Consider the following 27,262-nt stretch of genomic DNA (forward strand, 5'->3'; position numbering starts at 1 on the left):
ATGTCAGTTTGTTATCTGATTTCTATTTATTTTATCCTTGTTTTCTGCTTCTATTTCACTGATTATTAATACAACTGTTTTACTGATCCAGTCACAAAGACATGGAGATTAAAGAGGATATTAGAAAAGTATCAAGGATTTTAGAGAAAAAATAAATGTATTTGTTTTACTGTGTTAATGAGATTATATCACATAACTTTTCGTAATGTCTGGCAAACTTGGGACTTACTCTATTGATGGTATTTTTAAATGAATATAAATTTAATGTAGCTAAAAATATCATTTGGGAAAAATGTTTCTCACAATAAAGAACACCACATGACACTCTTTAGATTTTTATTTTATGTGAAACTATTGAATTAATCCCTTTTAATGAAAATAGTATGAATTCTCTGAAATATCATCAAATGAAAAGTTCCCCATGATTGCAAATTTAGCCTGAATAGAAATATATTTGAACAGGCCAAAATAAAATAGGCTGTTCAGAAACAAAGAAATATGTTTCCGTTCAAATGTTCTTTGTCCAACAATAAGTGGAGAACAGAGACAACAGCTGGATGTGATGATAAAAGTTCATCCTCAGCTACACAGCTGGATGTGATGATAACAGTTCATCCTCAGCTACACAGCAAGCTCAAGGCCATCCTGAGCTCTGTGCGATCCTGTCCGAACCAGCCTACCACCAAACAAAAGATAAAGACGACAAATATGAGCAGGAAAAATGAGGCTCACCTTGTGAGAAGTATTGTATTACAGCGTAATTAATGCAATTATTGGTTATGACATCAGTCTATTCTGATAGGGTTTTAGTATTTTGGATATTTTATCAGTGGGTATAGGTTTATTTGCGTGCATACACTTACATTAGTGTTACCTAATAATACTATCTTTCTTTCTTTGACTTTAGGGAGAACTCCGTGGTTTTTCACAATCACTAATCAAAATTCAGAAGAGGGGGCAGTGAAATCACCTGCACTGTTTTTTTTTTAATTTATTTTTATTTTTATATTTTATGTTTCTCAATGGAATTCATAGGACTGGAATGTTTGGCACCAGATAAAGAAGATAGATGCAGAGTCATTCACACCTCAGCCACAGTCCGGGCTCTATAATTGGAATGCTGACCACTGTAGTAGTTTCTGGAATGGCACAGGGTGTATGTGGCAGAAGCACAGCTATGGATTTAGTTGAGAAGTGGGGAATTGGCACTGACAGACTGCGACTGTCTATGCTGGACCTTCTTAGGGATGGCAAGAATGTATGAAAGAGGACAGGGGAGATGGTTGAATCAGTAACTGGCCTGACAGGCAAGCATGAGAAACTTGTGTGTGTATGTGTGTGTGTGTGTGTGTGTGTGTGTGTGTGTGTGTGTGTGTGTGTGTGTCTAACAGTTACATCAGTTGGATTTGGCCAAGATAATCTAAGTTTAGATCAGGTTTCAGACTAATTTTTTAAATCATTCTCAATGAGTTTATGATCTTCCTCAGATTGGCAGCTCTTGGGACATGTCAAGCAGGTAAAAAGAATGAGACGCTAACAGGGAAAACCCTGATAAAGTACATATCAATGTCCTCTCACGGCACCCTTATCAACAGTCCTCTGGGAGATGCACATAGCACTGTTGTTGACATCTGGACTTTTGCAATGAAACATAACTATTTCAAAGGTGAAAATGATTAGATTTTAGAGAAAATTTGGACATAAGGATTACATATTTGAAAAATAATAGACCTGTGCAAACTAAAATATTCTAATGTTGATTTGAAACTGATAAACTATCTCATGGTTTAATAAACTTACGTTGTTCTGGACAATGTATGTGTTTTTTAAGTATTTAAAATAAAATGACATATGTAGAAGTCATATTTTTAAGTCTTGTTGGTAAGCCAGAATGCTGTTGGTAGTGCTGACCTTGTCAGTATGATAAAGCAAATGACCATTCTCTAGTTGAGATATTTTAAAAGGTGAGAAACATTTCATAATATAGGGCTATAGTGTATGCAATCCAAGTACAGATGCTGTGCAAGGCACAATGCACACAAACACGTAGAAATGTAAGCCCTCTGCTGTGAAGTACAGCTCTTGTAGAAAACACTCATCTTTAATTTTTAAAAAATTTTTGAGATTTATAACTACAACATTTCTTCCTTCCCTTTCCTTCTTCCAAAGCCTCCCACATACCCCTCCTCACTCTCCAGAAAATTTATGGCCTCTTTTTATTTAATTTTTATTGCATGCATATATGTATACACATGTATATTTCTAGATATAACCTGCTCAGTCATTATTATGTTACTTGTATGTATTTTTTCAGAGCTGACCATTTGGCACCTTCCTGGGGAGGACTACCTATCACTCTTCCAGCTTTCTATATCAACCTATAGTATTTGTGCAAGACTGAGGACTCATGGTCTTTTCCTTGTCCACTTTGACATGTCCATCAGTGTTATTCCTGCTCAATAACTACACCCATAAAGTCTCACTAACATGATTTCTCAAATGTAAAGGGAAATACTTGTTTTTAAAACAAAACCATGGCCTAGAGAAGCAGTGGCAGATATTAAAAGCTATATAAAGGTAAGCTCTTATGGCTTATTAGAAATAATCGATATTTTTGCCCCAACCATTTTTAGAATCCTTATGATCACAAAAGGACAGTTTCGCTTTTGTCTGTCCTCTCTCATTCCCAGAGGCAAATGAACACATGCAACTTTTGCAAACTCACAAATACGTTTGGAAGACTATTGTAGGCAATTGTTAGGACTGGAACAAGGCAATACTTGAAACAAATATGGTTTATTTAACAATACAAATCTATTTTACATGTAAGTGAAGAGCCAAGTTTGATGTAGTCTACATTGTTATTAAGTACATTTTCAGAAGAGATTTTTTATAGATTGTCACACTGTATTATTGATTAGAATGAAACCATATAGACAAGTTGAATTTCTTTTTTCTTCTTCAGATAATTGAGAATATAATAGTGTTTTTGAAGTCACTAAAATAATTCTCATTTTAAGACACTTGGAGATACTTTGACTTAGAGAGGTTGTTATAATTAGGAGGAGACACAACTACAGAATCTCTTCAGTAGAAGCCACAGGACCAGTACCTTCTACAGCACAGTGGGCGGCAGCAGCCATAACCATAGCCACCATAGCCACCATAGCCTCCACAGCCGCAGCCATAGCCACAGCCATAGCCATAGCCTAGGCCACCATAGCCATAGCCCAGACCACCATAGTATCCGCCATAGTAACACATGGTATCAGGAGTGAGTGGACAGTTCAGAGAACGATGAGGTAGGTTCCTTGAGTCTGGCTGTCACCATCTGCCAAGGGCCTTTTATACAGCTGGGTTGTTGTTGGGGAAAACCACAGGCATTGCAGCATCACACATCTCTGCACAGTGCCTCAGAAAACATCACGAGTTCCAGGATTTACTGGGCACACAAGGCTACATAACTGAGATAATTGTGCTCCTACTTCAAAGTTCAATGGTCAATTCATAGAATCCTTTCATTTTTTCAAGACTCTAGGTCATTCTTTATCTAACTTAGTGAATGTATCACATAATTTTTGTCTCCTTTTTACATTTATTTAGTGTTCATTACCCCACAGGAAGGTCTTTGTGCTCTTTCATGTTTTTGTTATTGTTGCTGAAGAGAGCATTTCTGAAGTCTTGCTCATGAAGAATAAGCTATTTATTGCTTACACTATATGTAATTGGTGGCAAGTTTTTATCTTATGTTAATTTACTTAGATTTATTCCTAAGCACAAAGTTGCTCTATATATTGTTTTAAAACCACTGGAGCACAATGTACCATTTTCTGTGCAGAAACTGTACATGATCCATGTTTTTCTCTGTAAGCCCACGTAATGGTATTGTAGGTGTAACCCTGAAACTCATTCTTGTTGAGTGGGTGATCTAACATCAACTTCGATGAACCTTAATTTAAAAAAAATATTTTATTATTTTTATGTATTCAGGTTTTGGGGAATATATGTCTGGGTAGCATGTGGATACAGTACCTGAAAATGTCAGGTGTGGATTGTACATCCCCTGGAACTGAAGTTACAGATAGTTGTGAACTGTTGTGTGGGTGCTGGGAATTGAACCTGAGCCCTACAGAAAGAGCATCCATAGCTCTTAACCACTCAACAGTGTTTGCAACTCTAACTGTATTTGTTTTTAAATCAGGGTCCACATGTGCTCTTACACATAATTTTGAAAGAAAAGCAGTGACATGTCGCTTGAAAAGTTTACTCAGTGTTTGGTGAGACGACTCCATGGGTGAAAGTACTTGGCATGTTCATGTGAAGCTCTTAGTTAAAATCCCCAGAACTAAGGAGTCACATGCCTGTACCCTAGTGCTGTGTGAGTTAGAGACAGGAGGATTGCTGGAGCTTGCTGGTTGCCAGCCTAAGTCAATGTGTAGTGTGAGACTCTCTGTCAAAAGAATTCGGTGGGTAGATAGAACATGGAGTAAGGAACTTGGTGTTTACTCTGACTTCACACAAGTTCACTTGCCCCCTCTCAACTGTTTGCCTTCACCGCAGACATACCGCATGCAAATTCACACACACATCCACACATAGGCACAGTGTTTATGGTCAGTTTCCAGAAGTATGTGCTGTGGTGGAATCTTTGTGAATTATGCACAAAACGTTAGATACTAACCTGAATACAGTCTCTTCATAAAATCATGTTATGAGTACTCTTTAAAGAGACCAAGCAAGCTGTATGCACGTCCTCTGTCTCTCACTTTGTAGCTGATGGATGGAGTACAGGTAAGGAAGATGAAACCCATCATTAAAAGGCAATTTTACAATTTTTTTTATAAAATTGCAAATGCAGAGAGTTTGACATTCTAACAGACAAATCTAAACAAATAATATTCCACCATCACAAACATAGATATTAGATGATGTCATGAAAAAAATACTGCCGGGCAGTGGTGGCACATGCCTTTAATCCCAACACTTAGGAGGCAGAGGCAAGAGGATCTCTGTGAGTTCGAGGCCAGCTGGGCTACAGAGTGAGTTCCAGGACAGGCTTCAAAGCTATACAGAGAAACACTGTCTTGAAAAACCAAATAGTAATAATAATAATAATAAAATTAAAAGAAAAAATCCACTCTGATTTTACTGTACATATCTTAAAATTCCTTGAACTCACAAATATTGTCAATAGTAGATTTATGATCATTATATAACTAAACAAGTTTCTGCCATTCATCAATCCATCTTTCTTTCCTCCTTCCTTCCTTCCTTTCTTTCTTTCTTTCTTTCTTTCTTTCTTTCTTTCTTTCTTTCTTTCTTTCTTTCTTTCTGTCTTTTCTTTCATTCTTTCCTTCCATCTATTATCTATCTATCTATCTATCTATCTATCTATCTATCTATCTATCTATCTATCTATCATCTGTATCTATATCATTTTATATCTATATCTCTTGATATAGATATAAAAAAGAACATATGGCTGAAACTATATATGAAAGCAACATTGAAAACAAAATTCTAAATGAAAACATAACTCCAAACCAGGAAACTCCTATAAGATCACATAGGGAAGAGTTTCTTTGGTTGGGCTCAGCCATGTCTGCAAGGGAGTTCAACAGAACAGTCCACAAAAATGAAAACAGACAAGTTGCCTTGTGTCCAAATAGGAACGTTCTGCACAGCAGATCAATCCACACAGTGGAAAGCAAAAATTAAGGATACACAGAGTAGGGAATTAATAACTAAAATATATATGAAATATCTGCAACTAAACAGCACAATAAACATAAACATATTAAATAATTTGAGATTAAAATAGACTTTTTTTTTTCAAAAGAAAACCAGTAGATAGCCAAGGGGTAAAATAAGGTTCAATTTCACCACTATCTCATAATTGTGAATCAACGTTACAATGAGATTGTCCCCAGCAGCTATTAATTAAATGGCTATGGAGAGAAAAATGAGATGTCTTAGCTATGGTTTCTATTACTGTGACAAAACAGGTTGGAGAGGCAAGTGTTTATTTGGCTCATAGTTCCACATCACTGTTCATCATCAAAAGAAGTCAGGACAGAAACTCAAACAGGATAGGAACCTGAAGGCAGGAACTGATGCAGTGACCATAGAGGGCTGATGCTTACTTGTTTGCTCCATGTGGCGTTCTCAGTCTTCTTTCATACTACCTAGGTTCACCAGCCTAGGAATGGCACCCCCCTCAATGGTCTGGGCCTTCCCCATCAATCACTAATTAAGAAAATGTCTTATAGATGGATCTTATGAAGGCATTCTCTCAATTGAAGTTCCCTCCTTCCAGTGACATAAACTAGCCAACACATGGGTGTTAGAAAACATGTGAAGGAACAGAAACCTTGTACATTATTGAGAATATATGTGATAACAGCCATTACAGGAAACACTGTGTAGACTCCTCCCAAAATATTAGTAGAACTAATTTTTGGTTCTTCTGAAAACTTAACTAGCAGACAAAAGGATTTGATCACAAGGGTGTGTATGCTACTAACAGGTTCTTTGTGACATTACATACAATAGCAGCTCTATAGAAACAATCAAAATGTCTATCAATATATGAATCCAAAATCAAAATGTTTCCCGCTGCTGCTCTGCTTTCTTTTTATTCTCTCTCCTTTAATCTTCTCTCACTTATTCACTATTACACATAAGTGATGAAGAAGACACAAATACACAAGCATGTATCCCAAACCAATAGAGACATTAACAAAGATGTAAGAAAGGAATATTTTCAAAGAAATACTTTATTCAAAAGCATATATTTCCACACAGGTAATTTCTCTACTAGACCAGGATTATGAAGATTATGAAGAACTTCTTTCCCTATAAACTGTCACACAGTCCACCTGAGGATGAGGAATAAGATTGACACTCTGCTGTCCATTCATCTTGCTCATAGTTCAGTATAATGCTGGACATTTTGAAGATACTTAAGAATTCATGATTTGATCTGGAGATACTTCTAGTAAGACAGCAGGTTATAGCCAATAGATTGAGAATCTGTAGAAACTCCTCAGTAGAAGCCATAGGACCAGTACCTCCTACAGCACAGAGGGCGGCAGCAACCATAACCATAGCCACCATAGCCACCATAGCCATAGCCACCATAACCACAGCCATAGCCACAGCCATAGCCTAGGCCACCATAGCCATAGCCAAGGCCTCCATAGTATCCACCATAGTAACACATGGTGTCAGGAATAGACTCTTCAGTTATGGACAACAGGTAGGTTTCTTGAATGTGGGTGTCACCATCTGCCAAGGGCCTTTTATACACCTGGATGTGTGGTAGAAAAAGCCACAGGCATTAAAGTGTCACACATTTATCCTCTGTGCTTTCAAAAACATCACGAGTTCTGTGATTTGCTGGATACATAGACTGAATAACTGGGATAATTGAGCTTCTGTGTCACAGTTCTATGGTCAAATAATGAGATGTCTGGCATGAAACCCTGTTTCCTTTTTCAAGAGCCTGTCTATTCTTGTATTACTTTACATTTTGTTTATTGAAGACATATGACCTGGTTCTCTCACAGTGCAATCAGTAAAGTAGTATTTTCCTTCACACATTTTTTTCTTTCCGTTATTCCACAGGAAGGGTTTTGCCTTCCTTCTGTTTTTCCTTTCTCCCTTCCCTCCTTCCTCCCCTTTCTAGCTTTTTTTGTTTTTGTTTTTGCTTTGTGTTGTTTTTGTAAAACGAGTCTCATGTGGAAGAATGTATCCTGAGCCTTGCTAACACAGGATGGGTGAGGTGTGGGTGGGTGAGTTTTGTTAAGTACTAATTACTATTGTGTGTATCCTTGTGCAGTGTGTATTTCCCAGTCATGTCCTTTAATCTTGTTATTTCAATCTTCAGAAAAATAAATGACCTTATAATTTTTTTTTTAGTTCTTTGGGAATTTCATGCAATATATTTTGATCGTATTTACCCATCTCTATCATCTACTCCTAGATTCATCCCCTCTCTTACCTTCTCAATTGGAGTCCTCTTCTTCTTCCTTATTTTATTTTATCTTTTTGTTATTCTTTAGATTTCTGCTTGTTTTCTATTGAGAAACTGAAGTGTGGATCCAGATGGGAGGAGAGATGGGAAGAACTGGGAAGAATTCTTTCTTTCACAATAAACTCCAGGCCTCGGGAGAGAGGGGAAGACAAACCATATTCTGAATGTAAATGAAAAAAAATATTTTCATTAAAATAATAAAATAAAAATTAAAAGCTATCAAGTCCGATTTGTGCTGCCCAAATATTCTTGGATGTGACAAGTGGAGAGCAGTCAACCTACCAGAGTCCACAACCTTAAAGAAAACAGACTCTCGCTCTCCCAGTGGCCATCAATTTTTAAGAGTTGCCTAGTTGGGAGAGCTAGGGGAGCTGTCCACCTCTTTCTGTGTTGAGATTTTGTCTGGTTTGAGCTTGCGCAGGTCTAGTGGATACTGTCACATTCTCTGTGAATTCATATGTGTAATTCTCTTGTGTCAGGAAAGCACTATTGCTTTGTAGTCGTCCATCCCCTTTGGCTCTTACAATCCTACTTCTTCTTTCACAATAGTGTCTGAGCCTCAGGAGGAAAGGATGTAAGACAGATAATCCCAGTTATGGGTGAGCACTCCACAGTCAATTATTCTGTGTTCCTTGACAAGTTGTGGGACTCCATGTTAATCTCCATCGTCTGCAAAAGAAGCTTCTCCAATGAAGCTTGGGATACACTGATCTATGGATATCATAATGAGTTGTTTGTTCATTCTTCTCTTTTTCTCTGTCCCCATAGGATACAACTGAAACAGCCTGACAAGTCAGGTGCTCTGTCCTTACTTTTCTACCAATGTTATCATTTGTCATTGTTTACACTCCATAGTTATATTAGTGGTATTATTATTAAGAGAATCACAGCTACCATCAAGGGAAGAGTTATAGACAGTTGAGTCTTCATATCTGTGCTGAGAATCAGAACCATGTCCTTTGCAAGTGCAGTAAATGCTCTTAACCATGTAGCCAACTCCTTAGATGTGGTATTTAAAAAGGAACCCTTTGAGCTAAAGGTTGCAGTTTATTGAAAATCGTACACAAAACCCACTTAACTCAAACTGATAGTTTTGCCAAAGTCGTATCATGTCATGTAAAACTACATTGTCTCACTTTTGAATGTAATGGGAATTTTTACAAGAACTGTAGGGTCCTTATGCACACCTCTTTGGGGGACTGAAAAGGAAATTTATAAAATTGTATGATTTGAGGAAGTGAAGCACAATTATATTAAGATGCAACCAGGGACTCAGGACATTGAAGACTATTATGCTGACCTGTTATGTTAGTGTGCATGTCATCACTGTAATGAAATATCTGAGATAGTTATTTTATAAAGAAAATATGTATGTTTGTTCACTCCTGGGAGAGACTTAATCTTGGTTGATTGTCGGGGACCTGTAGTTGGAGAACATATCATGATGGGGGTACATGGTGGAGTAAAGCTGCTCTCTTCATGACCAGAAAGCAAAGGGGAAAAAGAAGTGTATGATGACTCATGCTTTTGGGGACATGTCGCATGATCAAAAAAATCTCATAATGAACTCCTTCTTCCAATAATGATAAGCTGGGAAAAAAGGCCTTTAGTACCTGGTCCCTTAGAAAATTTTAAATAATCTGAGCTATAGAAGCTCACAAAATCAAATCTTTCTGCAGGATTCTGACATCACACTCCAACATGTATATCACGTACAGCATCCACAGACTGTATCATCCCTGTTTAATGTCCATGTAATCAGTTGAGATGTGAAGCAGAGATTGCCAGTTTTGGAGGCATAGTGCTAAGGAATTAAGCTAAGATTTGCAGTATCAAGAAAACAGCAGTTAAGTATTGTTATATATATGAGAATGAAGACTGTTTGACCAGCAAAAATGTCATTTAAAAATTAGAAAAATGAGGACATATTTGCTATTAGATCATATATAGTGGTAGATGCTGAGTCACATTGAAACCATATTTCTAATGACCCAGATAAAAAGAGCTGACATTAGGATGTAGAATTTTAGAAATATCAAATTTCAGGAGATTTTCAAAGACCATGTTATTCTTTTTCTTCAGTTATTATTATTATTGGTTCTTTGAGGATTTTGTACAATGAAATTTGATCATATTCATTCATTTCCCCCAACTCCTACCAGATCCACTTCCTTCCTTATCATCTCAATGTAGTGATCTCTTTTTTTCAATAATCCATTAACTCTAATTTGCCCTGCCTATATATTCTTGAGTGTTTGGTCTTTTGCTACAGCATGGTCTGCTTACCCAGAGCTACTCTCTTGAAGAAAAAAATCACCCTCATTTTCCCGGAAACTATAATTGCCAGTAGTTCCTTAGCTAAGGGCTAGACTTTGTGTCCACCTTTCCACTCCATGCTGGGATTTTTCTCTGTTTTGACATAGCACAGGTACATGCATGCACACATGCATGTACACACATACACACACAAGGAGAAATACAGTGGAGGTAAATTATCACAAATCTTGAATCACAATGTACAAGGCACACAGTTCATCATATATATTTTTTCTGCCAAATATATGAAGTCAGTACATGTACATAAATATAATATAAACAACACATTGTAAATGTCTCCTACAGATGAGTAGTCCTGGGAAATACTGAATTATAGTTTCCAAGTAAATAGGATGAAGTTGGCATTTCCAGTGAGCATGTAGATGTTAGATTCCAATATTCAAGTCAATATAGATTAAGATGCTCAGGAAGATTTTGGAGAATCTACAGGACCAGAATCCTCATTTAGAAAATGAGAATCTCATGATGAGAGATGAGGCATCACAGAGGTGTCAGAACAGTCCACAGTTTCAGAAGCTGAATGTCAGTCAGCAAGAAAGATACTCCCTCAGACTGAGTGTGAGCTGGGTGCAGGGCCTGGGAAGTACCCTGTTGCTTGTTGTACATGTGTGAGCAGAAGGCCCTTACCATTCAGACTAGTCAAAAAATTTACCACAAACATGCAGGGGAAATAGTCTATACTTTTTTGTAAGTTATTAATGAATTTTCCATAATTAAAAGATAATTTTAACTAAGTTTATTTAAAAATACATTGTCAAACCCAAGCTTTAAAATCATCCTCTCTAACCATATATTATTATTCACACATACATATATATTATACACTCATATGTATATATCTGTGTGTATAATAGTATAATAACATATGTGTGTGTTTTATATGTGTGTGTGTATATAGTCTATCGCAGTTAAATGATGATTGAAAAATAGAAAAGAGCTGTCCAATACCCAATTCTCTATCACCTATACAGCTTTACCAAAGTGATGTTAGAAATAATGCCATTATTTGGACAGTGAGTCTTGGCTGATAGGTATGGTACAAAGGTGCATAGCTCCAATACCTCTCATGCTCCCAAATAATGCAACTCATTAACACTACATATTTCCCTATGCTCCATAACTATGAAAAAAAATCATTCTTTCCTGAAAGTGCCACTTACTGAGGGTGATATAAGCCAGTCCCTTTTAAGGTGAATTAGTTTGCTTTCATAGTATGATTATGTTTCTTATTGTTTTGCTTTATCTCTTGCTTTGTGCTAAAATTGTACCTAAGTCACAAAGTCACTTAGAAATACAGAACTATTTATTAAATTGATTTAATTAGAAACATGTAGTGTTAATGTAAAGAATGGACGCCTCCAATATATTTGCATTAGGAGAATGGAATCTTAATTCTTCTAGCAGCTGAAATGCACAAAGGGGATAGAAACCAACAACAAAGTGCTTGTATTCCTTGTGAGATGTTGAAGTAACAACTATTAACTGACTAATTTTCTGCTCTTTGTGACCAAACACCTAACAGAGCAACTTAATGAGAGGAACTCTTCATGCTGAGGATGTACTTTTTATCTTTATTCTGCGTACAGCTGTGCGGTTGTGTGAGTGTCTGCCACTGCCTGCAGGGTTTGGAAGAGAGCATAGTGCCCTGTGGACCTGGCCATACAGGCCGCTCAGAGCTGCCCAGTGTGAGTGGTGGGAACTGAACTCTTAACTGCTCTTCACTGCAGAGCCGTCTCTCTTGCTCCAGAATGATTTGTTTTGGCTTAAAATCTTAGAGGGCTCAGCCCATGATCACTTGGCCCTATGAGCTTAGGTAGAATGTTATGGAAGCACAACTATGCATAGGCTGTTTATCTCATTGCAGGCAGGAAGCAGAGAAAGAGGAGTGGATCTGGATCCTGTTAAGACCTCCAAAGGCGTGTCCTTGGTGACTCACTTCTAGCTAAACCACACCTCTCAAACACCTAGTATAGGTTAAGATAATGGTTAATACATTAAATGATAAATAGTATGCAAATGAGAAACTCACTGAAACCTGTTCTAGTTCTCACAGTAAAACTAAGAGTAGGTATAAAATGAGTTCTTATAGGAAAAACAAATACACAAATATACACAAAATTGGACGAGTGTAAGCTATCCCCAAGGAAACTAATATTAGATATATAATTAACTTTCCTATAATAAAATAAAATGAAAATGACCTTCTTCAGGTCAGTGGCCTCAAATGACATGGCCTTACCTTGTACGTGCTTGTGTCTGTAGCTAATTCTCAAATTGAGATTGACGTGAGGTTATAGATGTTGCCACTCTGCTGTATTTTCTGGAATTATCTTGATTTTACAGTAGCGTACTGTCCTGACTGTAGCATGTGCAGTCCTGTGTGTAATGAACCATGGTGGCACAAGGAGAGTGTGGACATCTTTTGAGCTTTCTCAATATTGTCTAAGAAGACTGTGCCTTGCGAAGGCAAATCTTCACTCAGAGGAAACCGTGCTCCAGATTCTATGTCAGATGAATGCACTACAGATAATCTCTGTGGAATCTACCTAGATCCACATGTCAAAGGCAAGGCATGTCATAAACAAAAAGAGCATACCGAAACATTTTTGTTAAATCTTGCATCAGATGAATAAAAATCACCATTAAAACAGAACACATGAATGTATCATCAAATGAATACCATTGTGTGCTAAAGTGAAATTCTGATTTTGTCTACGTTTCTAATGGAAGTTTCTATCAATGAGATCTAATTTCCCTATCAGCTAGACCCAAGAAATTTCCATTGTGATTAACCATAATTTATTCAGTGTTTATTATTGAATGTATATTATATTATATATAAGTATTGAGATTTTAGATCATTTATTAATATTTTTATCTTGAGCCCAAGATCTTCTCAAGACTAGATTGTATAACTTTAAAGAAAAGTTTTTCAGAAAGTTACTGCTAAAAAGCCTCAGGGTAAATGAGAATGGAAATACTGTAATGTATATTAGTTTAATATTTCTCATTGGATTACATATATATGTATGCATAAATATTCACATATACATACGCATTGTAGATTCTCGGTGTATCATTATTTATTTTATTAAGGACTCTTTGATGTATTCATAACAGTATATTAAACTGTAGAGCTTCACAAACATACCCTCAAGATTTAATAAGTGTCAGTATTCTGCCATCGGCGCTCCCTATTCCTACATAATCAACGCTTTTTATGACAGAATTTTCTTATAAGTATTTTATTACAGAAGGAGTTTCATATATATGTATAGCCATAATTTCATTTCCACACCAATAATGTTTAACAAACCTTGGCATCCTATACAATTTAATTCATGTTAAACTTTCTTCAAATGCTTCACAAACATATTTTGTAGTTGTTTTTGTTTTTGTTTTTTTGGTTAGGACTCATATTACACTTAGATATATCTTTATATTCTTTTTAGAGTTGTAATAGTCTGTGGGATGCTTGTTCCTTGATTAACCATTGGCTACTGATGATCCTAGGGGAGTGATGGCCATTGTCTCCATTTGTGTATCTAATATTGAGTCCACCAAATTCAAATGAATAGTTCCTAAATCCTTGTCATGCAGATGAACCTCATTAAAATCAAATGAACAAGGAGAGAGACAGAGACAGAGAAGTGAGAAAGGGACTTGTAGGGAAGAGGGGGTGGTGACAGAAGTTGGAAGAAAATAAGAAAAGTTAGGGGCTACTGTACCTGGAATAATTGTTTCTGCCTTCATTCATTTCTCTGCAAATTTCATTTCTCTTGATGTCTGAATAATATTCTACTGAGTAAACAAATCAAATTTTCACTATCCACCTATCAATGAATGGACACTTAGATTTTTCCTCCCTATTTCCTGGCTATTGTGACTAGAAAGGCAATGAACACGGATAAGCATGTGTATCTGTGGGAGGATATAGAATCTTTAGGGTATACCTGGTTCATACAGTAGATCTATTTCTAAATTTTTAGGAGCCTCTAGACTATGCTCATTCTCATACTGGCTGCATCAGTTTGCACCCCCACAAATAGTGAATATGTGTTTCTTTGCCCTCATCCACATGTCAGCATTTATTGTCATTTATTTGTTAATCTTAGTCATTCTGTGTGGGATAAGATGCAATCTTAAATCAATATTTATTTGTATTTTTCTGATGTTTATGGATGTTGAACACTTAAAAATATTTATTTTATGTATTTGTGTGTATGTGTATGTGTATGTGTGCATGTGTGCATGTGTGTGTGTGTGTGTGTGTGTGTGTGTGTGTGTGTCTGTGTCTGAGTGAATGTATGTAGAGCACATGCTTATAAGACAGCATAGGTAGACGATAGTGTAGGATCTCCTGGAACTGGGATTGTAGGCAGTTGTGAACCACCATATCACTCTTGGGCCTCAACCTGAGTCCTTTCCAAGAGCAGCATGCATTCTTAACTGCTGAGCCACTTTTCAGCTACAAATATTGAACATATTGAAAAATATTTCTTGACCATTTTTATTTCTTATTTTGAGAACTCTCTATTTAGTTCCACACCATAATTTTTTGTTATCAGTGAGGTAACCTGGACCGAGGACATATACTCTTTTTCATATGTGGAGTCTAGCTTTTGACTCTTCCAGTACGTGTGCTTGGATTGGAGTAACCATAGAAGTCAAGCAGCAGTTTGACAATGTTACCTTTTTGAAAAAACAATAATGGTTCTCTAGTGCCTTGAATTTCCCAGTTCTGAGCTCCTCATCAGGTTGTATGGAACAAGCATGTGTTCCTGTCTGTGAAGTGGGCCTCGAATTCAATACCAAAGTGGGTAGTTAATACCATAAAAGTTATATCACTATGGTACCACATGGCACACATCTCCTCTGACAGGTAATTTGTTTAGCTCTCAGAATCCATACCTAGTGAGTGTTTTGATAACTTTTCATTTCACATAGCCTAAATTATCTTCTAGTGATGTGAAGGCTGGCCAGTAGAAGGGAAGCTTCTAGGTTAGTTCCAGATTCTGATTTTAAAAAATCTTGTCATTATTTTAGTGTGTATTAGGTAGTGAGGTCTCATAAAGAGACAAACAACAATGATAGAATTAATCAGACACAGGGATCAAATGCAAAACAGTTATGAGTGACATGGTTTGGCTCTTTTTTTACTTGGCAGTTACCTGGAGATGCTAGAGGAATTCCATAGAGACAAAGGAGAATTCCTCGCTCATGGGAGGATTCTTAAGGAGATAACATGTTAAATAATAAATGTTAGGTCAATTAGTTTAACATATGAGACATTCTTTACTGGTGCCATTCACATGCAAATTTTGTGTATAGAAGGGGGAGTGCATTGTGTGTTTGACTAAAACTGAATTTAGTCATGGATTTGGCAGCTTGGTACTGTTTCTTCCCTTTCCAATGCATTTTCCAGCAAGGCATTCTTAGAACATCTTTGCCTTTGGGTTATGTGTTTATCTCCAACCAATGAGAGATGATCATAAAAAATTTAACTGCAAAAGAGGTCAAACACATGTTATAGTTGCTACAAAAACCTAGAGGAGTCATGACTTTTAGAAGCTATAAGGTTTTATATGATCTTTGGGATATTTTCCTAAAACCACCCACCATGGGAAGATAAATACCAACAAAAGGAAATCATGATTAATCCTGATTCCTACAAATTCTTGATTGTAAAGTATAGTGAAAGTATGAATCAGAATGGGTATTTTTTTAACGTTTCCTACTGCCTTTTCAATGGCTATAGTTGCTATCTTAACGTTCAGTTTGTAGGATGCAGCTTACTGATAAATCACAGCTGGATAATATGGTGATAAATATTGTATCTCCTAAGGTGAGTATACAAATAAATAATGTGCAAATTAATGAATTCAGTTTTATGTTGAGTTACATGATTAGCAAGTTTGGTTAATACAATTCTTTTTCTTTTTCTTTTTAGCTGTAAGTTATTTTACTCTGATAAAAGACTCCATCTTTATGGAGTTCTCATGAGTTACTCCAGCTATTACTTGAAAAATGAAGTATACCATTTTGGAAGACTGTTTATTTAAATTGCATAGGTTCTTTATTCCTTCTTGTACTTATTCACCTTGCAGGATGGTTTTTGCATTTTCCTAACCAGAAGATGAGCCTTTTCTCACTGCTTATGTCTATATTGGTTTTAGACATGTTTACTCAGCAGAAAGCAGCCATGATATGTCTAGTCCCCAAAGATCAAGTTTGCAAAGTGTAAATCCCCCCACAATACTATTCACAAAAATTAAAATGACAAATTCTGGCTTCCTAGCAGTGGAAATGTCAATGTCCATTACCATTGGCTTTGACGAGGGAATGTAAGAAGCGAATAAAGTCCAATGCTGGATCAGAAAGTGACTACATAACAAAACAAACCCTGAAATTTAGTCACACATCATTTGTGAACACTAATATTCCTTCAAGCCAATAAACTTGTTGGAAGTTTTAAGGAATCATAACTATGTTTTTGTAAAGTAGCTGCAGAAATACTCATTGATTTAAAAAGAATTACTTCATGGTAGGTTATGAAGGCTCACAAGAGTATTGGAGGCATTACTGGTATTATTTCAGTTATTTTTTGTGGTGTGAATATGAGTGTATGCAAAATGTGATTCCACATACTCTGAACAACATAGCAGTATGGCAGAATGGGGAAATGTTTTAGGAAGACGCTTTGTGATATAGCCTAGAGAATTCACAGAAGAACTTTTTAAAGAGCAATGCTATGTAGAAGATGAATGTGAAAGTGTTTCATGATGTGAGCCATGTCCTAAAGGAAAAAAAGTATGGCAAATAAGTAATAAATAAACAGCTATTCATCGCACTGAAAGACTTCAAATAAAATGAATGCTCCTGAGTGCTGGCCACTTCTCATGATGCACCTTTATGCAATTGCACATGGTTTAGCCCTGTGATAGTCTCTTCTGTATATCAGTTTGTTTTATGTTTGTTCATCCTTATTCTCTTTTAGGTTTCTTTTCCTACCCTATACTTTCAGAAGTTGTTTTCTTGCAATTTTTAATGTCATATACTTAATCTTCAGAATGTTTCATTTTGAGTTCTAAGTCATGTACAGACTTTCAGAGCGCTTTCATTTCTTTCATGCATTTTGTATTATTCAAACCCATAACAGTACATTATCATAGCTTTAAAGAGCTGCGTGTAAATGAAGTTATGAAAGATTTCCCAACAAATAAATACATGTCCCTTTGGAGACATACAAAATTGTTATTTTATTTCCTTAGGTGGCTTCAAGTGTGGTTATCATGGCATCAAACCATGTTTATTATTAATCCTGTTGACAGTCTCAGGTTGTATGTACACTCCTTCAGTTGACCAGAGTTATGAAGTACAATGAACACTGTTGACACCCACAAGGATATGTGGTCATATAGTCCTATTGCTTCCTGAGCTATTTCCTTATGACTGAGCTCTCATTATTCTAGGAGTCACCTCCCTCTGATTACCAGAATATCAGGAGTTATTCTTGGAATACATGTTCTCATTTTGTTTTTAATGTATAAAGCAACATGTGAAGTATTATATAATAGTTTTCTTTTCTCCATTTCATCTTTTATTTTGGAGATTAATATAATTATATCATTTATCCTTTCTTTAACCTCCCTACAAACTCTCCCATATAGGCCCCTTGCTCTCTTCCAAATTCATGTCATCTTTCTTTCTTTCATTAATTGTTCTTAGATGTACATGCCTCTCTTTTTCTCTCTCTCTCTCTCTCCATATATATATATATATATATGTGTGTGTGTGTATGTGTGTGTGTGTGTGTGTGTGTGTGTGTGTGTATTTGTATATGTGTATTTCTAAATTTCAGTCTGTGTGATATTGTACGTATGTTTTCAGGAATGAACATTTGGTATTGGAAAACCAATTGCTGTGCTTTTCCCAGGAGAAGAATGTTTCTCCTGCTCTCAGTATTCCTTAGTTGCTTTTTTAGGGTTGAGGCGTCTTGGGCTTTTCCCCATCCACGTTGGCACTTTCTATAATACTTTAGTGGTCTGTTAAGTGGATTCCTTTTCAAAAGTATAAATAATTATCTTTAAAGATTTGAAAAGTAATTTTTTGTTAATTATATTTTGTGAACTTTTACTAAAACCCATGAAATTTTACATCTTAGGTGTTTTGATCTATTCAGTGTTTGAAAGCTTAGGTTATCACTCACTAATGAAACTGTTAACGAAAATCCAAGTTTAAAATTCTGAAACCCCAGCTCCAAGAATACTATATACCTTTACCATTTTAACATTTTCTCTTATGATTTTCCTTTAAAATACCACAGTCTCTTAATCTTTCCAAAGTTGTACCTTACAACCAAGAAAATGATGGAAATAAAATATTATTTCATTTTATTTAAAAATTGCATTTTCATGGAAGCTATAAATCAATACTTCCAAAAAAGACATTACAGAGCAGCATAGGAGAGAATCAATGAGGTTTTTATCCAACTATGCTCAAAAAAGCAATTTTATTTTATTTCAAACAGACACCACCAGCATTTTATTAGTTTGGTAATTAATAACAGAATACTGAGGTTAACTGTGGCATTGTCCAACACAGTTTGTTCTCATGCTTCTATTTTCCCACTCCACTCCCTTGCCTCCACATGTTCCTATTTACTTCCTTTCTCTTTCAAGCCATTGGTTCTCTTCTACTCTCATGCACCCTGTATGAATGTTCCCTTCTTTTTCTACCATATTAACATATTTTTACCTCTAATTATGCTCTTTCTCATTTCCTGACCATTACCCTCCTCCTATACATAGCTGAACACACACACACACACACACATACACACACACACACACATATGAATTCTAAGATCCATATATGAAAGTCTGCAGCATTTGTCTTTCTGAATCTAATTGTATTATTTCAGTATAATAATTTTCAGTTAAATACACAATAAAATTTGTTCATTGCAACTGTCATACATCCTTAGCATATGTTTATAGCCCTAGGAATTTAGGATGAAGAAAAGTGGGGTTCAAATCATGTATTTTCCAGTGTTCATAAATTTGTTTTCTAATACAGGTCTATTCTTGCAAGAATTCTGATTTGAGCAGATAATTTGGACAAAATCATTAGGACCCCAGGGAGAGAGAACACATAAACATTTTAATAGATATTCTTCTCACATGCTTCTAATTGTAGAGCATGAAAATTACATAAAATATTCACAAAGTATGCCTTGAACTAATTAGTTAATTGGTTTATTTTCCTCTGCTTCATCTACAGAAAAATAAAAATAAGCCTTACTGCTTGCGGGAACTGTCCTTGGTGCTGAATCATGAATACTTCATTGAGAATGGCTTTGTGTTCTTTAGAATTATTGTATGTCTCTGTCATGGTGGATAGACTGTGTGGTATTTGTAGACAGATATTTAAAATAATCTTATAATTACACAAGGATACAGTATTTGAAATGTTTTATATGATGAGAAAATGAGACAGAACTTCAAATATTTTATGGAAATCCACAAATCTATTGACTCACAACTTAATTTTTAAATTAATATAAATTTGAGATTATCACTGACTGTGCTTATATGTCTTTATTAATAATCTACAGTATGCAGCACATTGGTATTTCAAAGTTTTGAAATATTTTAATATCTTAATTTCATGATATGGTCATGAAACAGAACTTGTTAATTCAAAACGACTCTTAAACAGGTTGATTTTTGAAGTTGTACTAAATTCATTTTTTTAATATCAGAAATAATGTTATAGCCAATGTAAAAAAGTTTTTGTATCTTCCAATGAATAGTTTTGAACACAGAATGCAAAAGTACTGCTTGATGGGAAAAGTGATGTGAGATTTTATATATGACACTGTCAAGCATTAATGGGGCATCAATTCCTTGAGACTTCCTTTTTTTGTCTTCATATTTTTTATTAAGAAATTTTCTATTTAATCCATATACCAAGCACAGATTCTCCCTCCTCCTTCCCCCTGCTCCCTCCCCAGATTCTACCCCCAACTCACTGCCTATCCTCTCCTCCAAAAAGGTATGGCCTCCCATGGGGAGTCAGCAAAGCCAAGTACATTCAGCTAAGGCAGGTCCAAGCCCCTCCCCCTGCATCGAGGCCGTGCAAGGTGTCCCACCACAGGCAATGGGCACCAAAAAGCCAGTTCATGCTCCAGGGATAGATCCTATTCCCACTGTCAGAGGCCTCTCAAACAGACCAAGCTACATAAATGTCTTGCCCATGCTGAGGGCCCAGTTCAGTCCCATTCAGGTTCCACAGCTGTCAGTCCAAAGTTTATGAGTTCTCATTGACTTGGTTCGATTGTATCTGTAAGTTTTCCCATCATGGTCTTGATGCCCCTTGCTCACAGAATCCCTCTTCCCTCTCTTTGACTGAACTTACAGAGCTCAGCCTGGTGCTTGGCAATGGCTCTCTGCATCTATTTCCATCAGTTACCAGATGAAGGCTCTATGATGACAGTTAGGGCATTCACCAATCTGATCACCAGCGTAGGCTAGCTCAGGCACCCCCTCCACTATCGCTAGTAATCTAAACTGGGGTCATCCTTGTGGATTCCTTGGAACTTTCCTCACATCAGGTTTCTGTCTATCCCAATGATGTCTCCCTCTATCATGGTATCTCCATCATTGATCTTCCATTCTGTCCCAGTTCCAGCTTGACCATCCTATTCTCTCATGCTTCTATCTCCCACCTCCTACCCTTCATTGCCCCCTCACCCCTAGTTTACTCAAAAGATCTCATCTATTTCCCCTTCCCAGGGCAATCCATGCATCTCCCTTAGGGTTCTCCTTGTTACCTACCTTCTCTGGAGCTATAGGTTATAGTCTGGTTATCCTTCACTTTACATCTAGTGTTATTGAGACTCATGTTACATGTTAATATAAGATACAAGATATGGTTTTAATGCCTGTGCTAGGGAACAGAAAAGGATCATAGAGAAGGGGGGGGGACTGGAAGATTCAAGGAAAAGCACATTGAAGCACAACCTTCAATTCTCAAATGTAGTGTACCAGGAAGCAAGCAGCCTGATTCTGAAGTGTATAGGTGTGGTAACATGAATCAAGTGTGCTGTGGGATTTTACTCATTAGTTAAAAGTTTAGCTTATGGTATAACATTTTGACCAATGTGAATCATTGAAGCAATTTCAAGTTCATCAAAAGCAAGTCTCATAGTATAACACATTCTCACATGTATGCTTTGGGTCAGTCTTCATGTGGACAGTGTTTCTATCACAGTAATACTCTCTCACCGGTGTGCCCATAAGAAATGTTACAATCATAATGTTAGAGTACAGAGACGATATTGTCAACATAAAAGATTTTATAGAAAATGAATTAAAGTTAGTATCATGTGAGGGATGTTGAGCACACTGTGTGTAGAATAACAATTTTAACATAATAGTAGCAAGAGAAAAATTATTTTTTTGTAAAAGTAGACACTCCAAATAATTATATTCAATTAACATGATAGATGAAGAATTTAAACTGTTCTTTCTTCCACAAGTAAGTCAAGGTGGATAACTGTTATCTAAAAACAAACTAAAAGAAGAACCTAGACATGGAATCAGGAAACATGCAAGTGCTGCAGTATCTCTGGGTTTGCCTCAATGGAATCCATAGGTCAAGTATCTTCTATACCATCATGGGCTATAGTTCCAGTATCCACACCTGCCATGGCCATAGCCCAGGTGTCACAGCCATAGCTGCAAACCAAAGCCCAGGACAGCATAGTAATCACACATGATTTGAAAGTAGAATGTTTTGTTAAGAATTTAGGGGAACAGTGTCCTCTGTCTGAACACCCTACCTTTCCAAAACTTTAATATCCTGTCAGTGATGGGTGGGACAAACCACAGGAAAGGCTTTGTTCACAGTCCACTCTATTTACATGAAGAAACATCCCTACCATTATGTTTCTTTAGACAAAGTATTCTCATAGGCTATGCGTTTTCTTTACTTTCAGCCAATAGTCTCATAGAGAATTGAATTGTAAGTCATTATATTTATGAATCTGCATCAAGGTACATAAGTTATGGAAAGTTATTTGACAAGATTTTAAGGGATTTAAGAAGGAAAGATAACAAGCTACTTATATGAGCACTTGGTGCTTAGATATTCTAACTGCACATATTTTATTTTTATGAGATACTAAAAAGTTGATCTTTTCACATTAAATCAGTAGATTCTAGTAAGTTATTATTATTGTTACTTATTTCACTTTTTGTATTGTTTCCTTTTTAAAATTAATTTCAAAAGTTGTTACAGTACTCTTCTTAAAAGCTGGAAATAGATCCTGCATAGATGCCCATCAACAGACAGAGGGATGAAGAAATTGTGGCATATCTATGCAATTGAATTTTATTCAGCTACAAAGAAAATTGAATTCATAACATTTTTCTGGAACAGGATGGAACTTGACATCTTGACGTTAAGTGATTTGATTTTCACTTTTGTTTATCACAATGTTTCTGCTTTATCTACACCAACCTGGGGTTACTGCTTCAGTGTTATAATTAGGTACCTAGAGCATTTTCCTCCGTTGGAGGCACTTGGTTTCTTTAAGTCTGTACTTGTCTCCTGAATCTGGAGTGTTGGGATGATCTCTTCCTGCAGCCTTTGACTCTCTCTCTCTCTCTTCACCTTTTGAAAACAGACCTTGGGTCAGGAATACGTTATTACCTAAAGAGATAAAAAACCATCTCCAGAGTGTGCTGCACATATCACCCTATGGGGGTTTGATTTTCCTGTTTCAAGATCATTGTTTACTATATTAGTGCTGTTTTGTCCATTTGTCAGTGGCTTGGCTTTCAGTATTTTAGATTCCTTAGAGAAAGGAAAAACATCCTTGTGTTGAAACATTGGTGAATGATCTCTGATGATATTTGCTAAATGCTAAGGATATAGAGTTTTCTGCTGCCATAATCACTCCACGTGGAGTGATTTATGCTTATAAAATTGCCTAGATTTATCACACAGAGCCCATGATTACATACACAAGTTCTGGATTCTGTTCCAAAGATGACAGAAATAGGTAGGTATCATGTGCAAGAAAAAAAAAATCTCTTAGTGAAGGAGCACTGCCCCTTTCATAGGACAGACTGTGAATTGGTTCAACATTATCATGATCATTTAAATTAGATTCTTAAAAACACTTGCTACTAACATCGGTTGGAAAGATGAAGGATAACCAGCAGAGTTTAGTTTGAAGGAAGCATCAAAAAAAAAAAAAAAAAAAGAAAGAAAGAAAGAATATACGTGCCTTTGTGGAAATCTACTGCCTCAGGGAAAACACACTTGGAAGAAATCATTTTCAATCAGTTGCTGATGTAATAAAATAGGATTTCTTTAAGTGGGAAGTAAATACATTTTCTAACTTATCACAAATTTCTAAAACGAAAACAAAAACAGAAAAACAATTAATGCATTTTTGAAATGCTTGTAGTGCTTGAAAACACCTGTTATTTACATGTGAGGTATTGTGACATCATGTATGAGATATTCAGAAACATCGCTCTTCATTGTTGCTTTAGAAATGAACATTCTTTCCTCACTTTCATTGGCCAGGTCAAGAACACTACAGTACAATAATAATGCAGCTTTGTTTTCAACAAAGAAGAAGTCATAATAATGTGAATACCTTTAAATTTGGCTGAAATGTTCTTGTCCAAAGGGGGAACTAAGTGGCTATGACACAGACTCACTAGGTATGCAGATGCCTATGGCATGTGTTGAGTTCCTTTGCCATGGAAACGGAGGGATGACAACAGTAAGTAAGGCAGAATAAACTGCTTATATGTCTCTGAATATTGCAATCCCAATGATTCAAACTTAACTGTAATGTCAAAAAACAATGGAGACGCTGTAGAATAGCTGACAGGAAGTGGAATTATTATGAGAGATGCTGTTTAACTGGGTTATGCATGAATATCAGTACTGTTTGCAAGTATCAATGGAAACACTGTTTTACACATATGTATATATAAAGCATGGATGTTCATATCCTTATCTTTGCAGTGTTATGGTCTTTAATGTGAACATGAAGGTCATAGCCTATAAAGCATGACATATGATTTAGAATGTCCTTGCTGGTGACTAACCAGACACCAACGTCTTGATTGAAGGTGTTGTATGAGAAATAAAGAACTTATTATTTGCTTTAAAATAAGTTCTATTTGTAACCAATTCACTGATATAAGAAATAAAGAATTAGAAAATTCACTGGGAATTTTGATTTGGGGCTGTTACTCAACTTATAAGTGAAATGTAGGTATAAAGAGCAGGGAAGCTATAGACTAGAATATTTCAATTGTAGAGAGTGACTATTTTTCTATGGGGAATTATTGCATTAGGAAGTCAATTTTAAGTAGAATTAGTCACTGTACCTCTTATAGTCAGTGTCCAGAAGACTTAGTCGTACTTGCTGGACTATGCATTTATCCTTTCCAGGATACTTTTTAAGAATTATGAACAAAATACATTGCTATGGAGATTCATTGCATAGTGCAGTGACTGTGGTTTGTTATAATGTATATTTCAAAACAGGTCAAAGAATCAAGTTTTAGTATTTGAGATGGTAAATATGTTAACTAGCTTTATTTAATCATTATACAATCTATTCATGTATTGAAACATAACATTTTACTCACATTAAACTATTGGTTATCACATAAATTTAAGTAAAATGTATAAACAATAACATAATACAAAACCACCAAATTGAGATAAATGTAGCATTATGTGATATCATACCTAAATAAATCTACTTTTTGAGGACTTAAAAATATTTTAAACATATTTCCTCTTCAATGAGAGTGTTGGTATGTGTAGAATAGTGACTTTGAAATACTTTGGTCATAAAATTACTGGGTACCATAAAAAGCCATTTTGTAACTTATAATTTTGATAAACTATTTGAGAAATTCAAACTGATATTTTAAAATACATATTATTTCATTTCATAAAATTTAAAGGTAAGTTCAGTTCTTATCCTTCACTTGGGAAACTTCTCTTTGCAACAGAAATTATTACGGAAAACTACAATGAATCATTGAGCTCGGTTGTAGAGCCCTGTCCCAATGCATACATCTACAAAACACTCCTGCACCAAGGTTCAGGGATATTGCAATGGAGAGGATGGGAAGAGTGTAAGAGCCAGAGGATTAGGTAGTTTGCTTGAGACTGTGTCTCCTAGTAACATCAGAAACTATACCTGTGAATTCTTACTTGCCTGTTTGCCTACATATGAAATGAACAAGCTGTTGAGCATTTGTTTATGAAACACTGTCTCTCACTGTCTCAGCATACCTGAGAACATTGGGATCTGGTTAAAGAGTGACTCACTAAGTGAACAGGATGAATGAATGTGTGGAATGGACTTCAAAAGCAAAGTGCTCTACGATAGACTTACCAAAAAGACATCACGTTCTCAGAGCTCATACTGATCCCTGTGTCCATTTTAAGAGGTATATAAACCTGTATGAATGGCATTAGTTGAGAGGCTTTCTTATGATGAAGCTACTAGAAGGCAGTAAAACACATATGAGATGTTTCACAGAAGCACCACTTAAAATGTAGGTGTGCTCCTTTTTGGTTTGGGGAAAAAAGAACTGAGCATGGTAGGCAGCGTCTAGAATTTGGGAATGTTTAGAACTCATTGCTTGTTACTTGAGGAGAAAAAATTCTATATGAAGAGGAAGGCATCCAACCACTTGGTAGCTCAGCTTTAAATAGTCAATAGTGTACACACAAGGACAAAAAAATCAGAAACACATAGGAAAGTCCTGCCTATACTTGGATTATTGTCACACACATGTTTCTGTCTGGTGACCATTCACTTGTAAAATAGTAAAGATAAGTAAAAGTGAAAGTATATTTTTCAGAAATAAAATTTTTGAAGGTACTATGGTGCATTTTAAAAGATATTGTTTTGTGAAACAATGTATATAGCTCTTTTTCATAGCTGATAGAATTTCTTATGTTGAAGAATCTGTATAAGATGAACAGGACTAGTAATGGAATCCACATCCATAATGCTCAAAGTCAGCTTATTTTAGGGACTTTCAAGTTAATTTCTCAATAGAATCCACAGGAACAGTAACTCCCACCACATAATGAACAATAGCAACCAATTCCACAGACTCCATAGCCTCAGTAGCCACAGTCATAGCCATGCTAAGCCCATCATACTCATAGTCCCCATAGCAGCTGCCATCGATCATGGTGTCAGGAGAAGATGACCCTAGTGTAGAAGAGGAAGGCATTTCCCTGAGTCTGAACATCACCATTATCACACAGTCTTTTGCACTCCTTCCCAGGAAGGTGAGGCCAATCACAAGTGAGGCTGCACTGTGTAGAATTTGGTTTGCATAAACCACAAAGAACAGTGCCAGCAGAACTCTCATAAATCTTATATTTCATAAGGCACAGTGAAGCCTTTAATGGCCAAGATTCCTGTACAGTTAGGTCAAGATTTTCACAAATTATATGTATTAAATGCCAGGTTTTGAAATAGTTTTAAAGACCTTCCTCATTGAAGGTCAAATATAAATTCCATAATGAGGTTTTATGATATCATAGTAACTACACAAATTGTTCTCAGCTTATTAATTCTCTCAAGTTCTTGTGTCAGATGCAGGCAAAAATTCACAACTTTGTACATTATTTGTCATATGTCATCTAATATGCACAGTATCTCTTTACAGATGAATTTGTTTTACTTTAATTATACAACTGAAGTAACATCTTTGCCATATACAGCTGTATGAGTATATAGTTTATTTTTATGCCTAACCAAATTATATCTCACTTCATCATTTCTATTAGAAAATAAAACATCTATTTTATACTTCTAGA

At 35.9% G+C, this 27,262-nt stretch overlaps 2 protein-coding genes across 2 annotated transcripts; both read right to left on the reverse strand.

Annotated features, from left to right (window-relative positions):
* Positions 1-3,087: 3,087 nt before the first annotated feature.
* LOC131922408 (keratin-associated protein 20-2-like) lies at positions 3,088-3,264 on the reverse strand. Its single transcript, XM_059277192.1, has one exon. The coding sequence runs from the start codon at positions 3,262-3,264 to the stop codon at positions 3,088-3,090; it is 177 nt and encodes a 58-aa protein (XP_059133175.1).
* A 3,781-nt stretch (positions 3,265-7,045) lies between these two features.
* LOC131922398 (keratin-associated protein 20-2-like) lies at positions 7,046-7,222 on the reverse strand. Its single transcript, XM_059277184.1, has one exon. The coding sequence runs from the start codon at positions 7,220-7,222 to the stop codon at positions 7,046-7,048; it is 177 nt and encodes a 58-aa protein (XP_059133167.1).
* Positions 7,223-27,262: the final 20,040 nt, after the last annotated feature.

This window comes from Peromyscus eremicus, chromosome 12, assembly GCF_949786415.1.
Source record: "Peromyscus eremicus chromosome 12, PerEre_H2_v1, whole genome shotgun sequence".
Classification (NCBI taxonomy): domain Eukaryota; kingdom Metazoa; phylum Chordata; class Mammalia; order Rodentia; family Cricetidae; genus Peromyscus; species Peromyscus eremicus.

Coding starts and splice junctions, on each gene's coding strand:
- LOC131922408 (XM_059277192.1), bottom strand. CDS start 3,264: ATGTGTTACTATGGCGGATACTATGGTGGTCTGGGCTATGGCTATGGT.
- LOC131922398 (XM_059277184.1), bottom strand. CDS start 7,222: ATGTGTTACTATGGTGGATACTATGGAGGCCTTGGCTATGGCTATGGT.